The sequence below is a fragment of the Heptranchias perlo genome, unplaced genomic scaffold (assembly GCF_035084215.1).
Source record: "Heptranchias perlo isolate sHepPer1 unplaced genomic scaffold, sHepPer1.hap1 HAP1_SCAFFOLD_550, whole genome shotgun sequence".
Taxonomy (NCBI): Eukaryota; Metazoa; Chordata; class Chondrichthyes; order Hexanchiformes; family Hexanchidae; genus Heptranchias; species Heptranchias perlo.
The window spans coordinates 125,261-128,878 of record NW_027139571.1 but is presented as its reverse complement, the minus strand read 5'-3'; the positions used below and the strand labels follow the sequence as shown (position 1 = coordinate 128,878).

Genomic DNA, 3,618 nt, shown 5'->3' with positions numbered 1-3,618 from the left:
AGAGAGCCCAGGGCACACTCCTGTATTCAGGATGGGACAGTAACAGGAGGGAGAGAGCCCAGGGCACACTCCTGTATTCAGGATGGGACAGTAACAGGAGGGAGAGAGCCCAGGGCACACTCCTGTATTCAGGATGGGACAGTAACAGGAGGGAGAGAGCCCAGGGCACACTCCTGTATTCAGGATGGAACAGTAACAGGAAGGAGAGAGCCCAGGGCACACTCCTGTATTCAGGATGGAACAGTAACAGGAGGGAGAGAGCCCAGGGCACACTCCTGTATTCAGGATGGAACAGTAACAGGAGGGAGAGAGCCCAGGGCACACTCCTGTATTCAGGATGGAACATTAACAGGAGGGAGAGAGCCCAGGGCACACTCCTGTATTCAGGATGGGACAGTAACAGGAGGGAGAGAGCCCAGGGCACACTCCTGTATTCAGGATGGAACATTAACAGGAGGGAGAGAGCCCAGGGCACACTCCTGTATTCAGGATGGGACAGTAACAGGAGGGAGAGAGCCCAGGGCACACTCCTGTATTCAGGATGGGACAGTAACAGGAGGGAGAGAGCCCAGGGCACACTCCTGTATTCAGGATGGGACAGTAACAGGAGGGAGAGAGCCCAGGGCACACTCCTGTATTCAGGATGGAACAGTAACAGGAGGGAGAGAGCCCAGGGCACACTCCTGTATTCAGGATGGGACAGTAACAGGAGGGAGAGAGCCCAGTGCACACTCCTGTATTCAGGATGGGACAGTAACAGGAGGGAGAGAGCCCAGGGCACACTCCTGTATTCAGGATGGAACAGTAACAGGAGGGAGAGAGCCCAGGGCACACTCCTGTATTCAGGATGGAACATTAACAGGAGGGAGAGAGCCCAGGGCACACTCCTGTATTCAGGATGGGACAGTAACAGGAGGGAGAGAGCCCAGGGCACACTCCTGTATTCAGGATGGGACAGTAACAGGAGGGAGAGAGCCCAGGGCACACTCCTGTATTCAGGATGGGACAGTAACAGGAGGGAGAGAGCCCAGGGCACACTCCTGTATTCAGGATGGAACAGTAACAGGAGGGAGAGAGCCCAGGGCACACTCCTGTATTCAGGATGGAACAGTAACAGGAGGGAGAGAGCCCAGGGCACACTCCTGTATTCAGGATGGGACAGTAACAGGAGGGAGAGAGCCCAGGGCACACTCCTGTATTCAGGATGGGACAGTAACAGGAGGGAGAGAGCCCAGGGCACACTCCTGTATTCAGGATGGAACAGTAACAGGAGGGAGAGAGCCCAGGGCACACTCCTGTATTCAGGATGGAATAGTAACAGGAGGGAGAGAGCCCAGGGCACACTCCTGTATTCAGGATGGAACAGTAACATGAGGGAGAGAGCCCAGGGCACACTCCTGTATTCAGGATGGAACAGTAACAGGAGGTAGAGAGCCCACGGCACACTCCTGTATTCAGGATGGGACAGTAACAGGAGGGAGAGAGCCCAGGGCACACTCCTGTATTCAGGATGGAACAGTAACAGGAGGGAGAGAGCCCAGGGCACACTCCTGTATTCAGGATGGAACAGTAACAGGAGGGAGAGAGCCCACGGCACACTCCTGTGTTCAGGATGGAACAGTAACAGGAGGGAGAGAGCCCAGGGCACACTCCTGTATTCAGGATGGAACAGTAACAGGAGGGAGAGAGCCCAGGGCACACTCCTGTATTCAGGATGGAACAGTAACAGGAGGGAGAGAGCCCACGGCACACTCCTGTGTTCAGGATGGAACAGTAACAGGAGGGAGAGAGCCCAGGGCACACTCCTGTATTCAGGATGGGACAGTAACAGGAGGGAGAGAGCCCAGGGCACACTCCTGTGAGCTGTGTGTTCCCAGTACAGCCGGTGCTGAGATTGTGGGGCTGGAACTGTGAGTCTGTGGGATGTGTTGTGTGCCGGTGAATCCCCTCCATTGTGTCTGGGAGAACGTGAGCACAGTGCCAGGGGCTTGTGTGATTGAACTGACTGCTACTGTGTGTCTCCACTGCAGTGTTTGCACTGAGTGTGCAGCACTGGGACCCACACACTGCTATTTAACAGGGATTCTGATTGAAGGCCATTGATTTAACATGGGATGAATCCAGTCTAAGAGGTAATATGGGGCTGACACTGTCTGGGAAATACTGACTCTCCCACCCTGCAGCTGTCAATCATTGATCTGAGTGGAATAACCCTGTCTGACCAATCTCTTCTCTCCTCTCCAGGGCAAAGGTCACCGATGAGCCTGGATCCAAAGACAGTAAACTGGAACTTGGTTCTGTCTGATGATCTGAGATCAGTAACATGGACTGAATGGAAACAGCCCAAACCACCTCACCCAGAGAGGTTTAAAGACTGGGCCCAAGTCCTCTGCTCCCAGAGTTTCTCCTCAGGATCCCATTCCTGGGATACAGAGACTGATGGGAAACGCTGGGGAATAGGGATTGTGTGTGGGAGTGTAGAGAGGGAGGGGGACAAGTCTGATCTTGGGGACAACAGTAAATCCTGGTGTTTATATTTTTATGATAATTATTTTCTCAGAGCCGCTCACTATTCCCAGTTCACTGACCTCCCACTGACCCCGTCTAACATCAGGATCCGAGTTCAGTTAGACTACAAGGCCGGGACTCTGTCATTTCACCGGGTCACTGACTCACTGAGACATTTACACACATTTCAAACCACATTCACTGAACCCGTGTTTCCAGCATTTTATTGTGGGAACAAATCCCTAAAACTGTTAAATTAATCTGAGAATTGGATGACATCACTTCATGTTTCTGGATCTTGAGGTGACATCACTCCTGGGTCTTCCCCCCTTCTGATGATGTCACTTCCAGTTCTGCCCCCTTCTGACGATGTCACTTCCAGGTCTGCCCCCCCCCCCCCCCCCATTCTGATGATGTCACTTCCAGGTCTGCCCACCTTCTGATGATGTCACTTCCAGTTCTGCCCCCTTCTGACGATGTCACTTCCAGGTCTGCCCCCCCCTCCCATTCTGATGATGTCACTTCCAGGTCTACCCACCTTCTGAAGATGTCACTTCCCGGTCTGCCCCGTTCTGATGATGTCACTTCCAGGTCTGCCCCCCTCTGATGATGTCACTTCCAGGTCTGCCCCCCTTCTGATGATGTCACTTCCAGGTCTGCCCCCCTTCTGATGATGTCACTTCCAGGTCTGCCCCCCTTCCGATGATATCACTTCCAGGTCTGCTCCCCCCTTCTGATGATGTCATTTCCAGGTGTGACACTCTTGTGTTCCAATTGATTGTTTTCTTCAGTTGTATAATTTTACTTTAGTTCCATAATTGTCATGGGATTAATCTCAGGAATGAATCGTAGTAACGGCAGGTGTGACTGTATTAATCTCAGTAATGAGTCGTAATAACGGCGGGTGTGACTGTATTAATCTCAGTAATGAATCGTAGTAACGGCAGGTGTGACTGTATTAATCTCAGTAATGAGTCGTAATAACGGCGGGTGTGACTGTATTAATCTCAGTAATGAATCGTAGTAACGGCAGGTGTGACTGTATTAATCTCAGTAATGAATCGTAGTAACGGCAGGTGTGACTGTATTAATCTCAGTAATGAATCGTAG

General features: G+C 52.0%; 1 protein-coding gene across 1 annotated transcript; it reads left to right on the top strand.

Annotated features, from left to right (window-relative positions):
- The first annotated feature begins 2,018 nt into the window (after window positions 1–2,018).
- Window positions 2,019–3,417, top strand: LOC137315667 (E3 ubiquitin-protein ligase TRIM39-like). Its single transcript, XM_067980178.1, has one exon. It carries the CDS (start codon window positions 2,259–2,261, stop codon window positions 2,766–2,768), a length of 510 nt encoding a protein of 169 aa, XP_067836279.1. The 5' UTR covers window positions 2,019–2,258; the 3' UTR covers window positions 2,769–3,417.
- The last annotated feature ends 201 nt before the right edge of the window (window positions 3,418–3,618 follow it).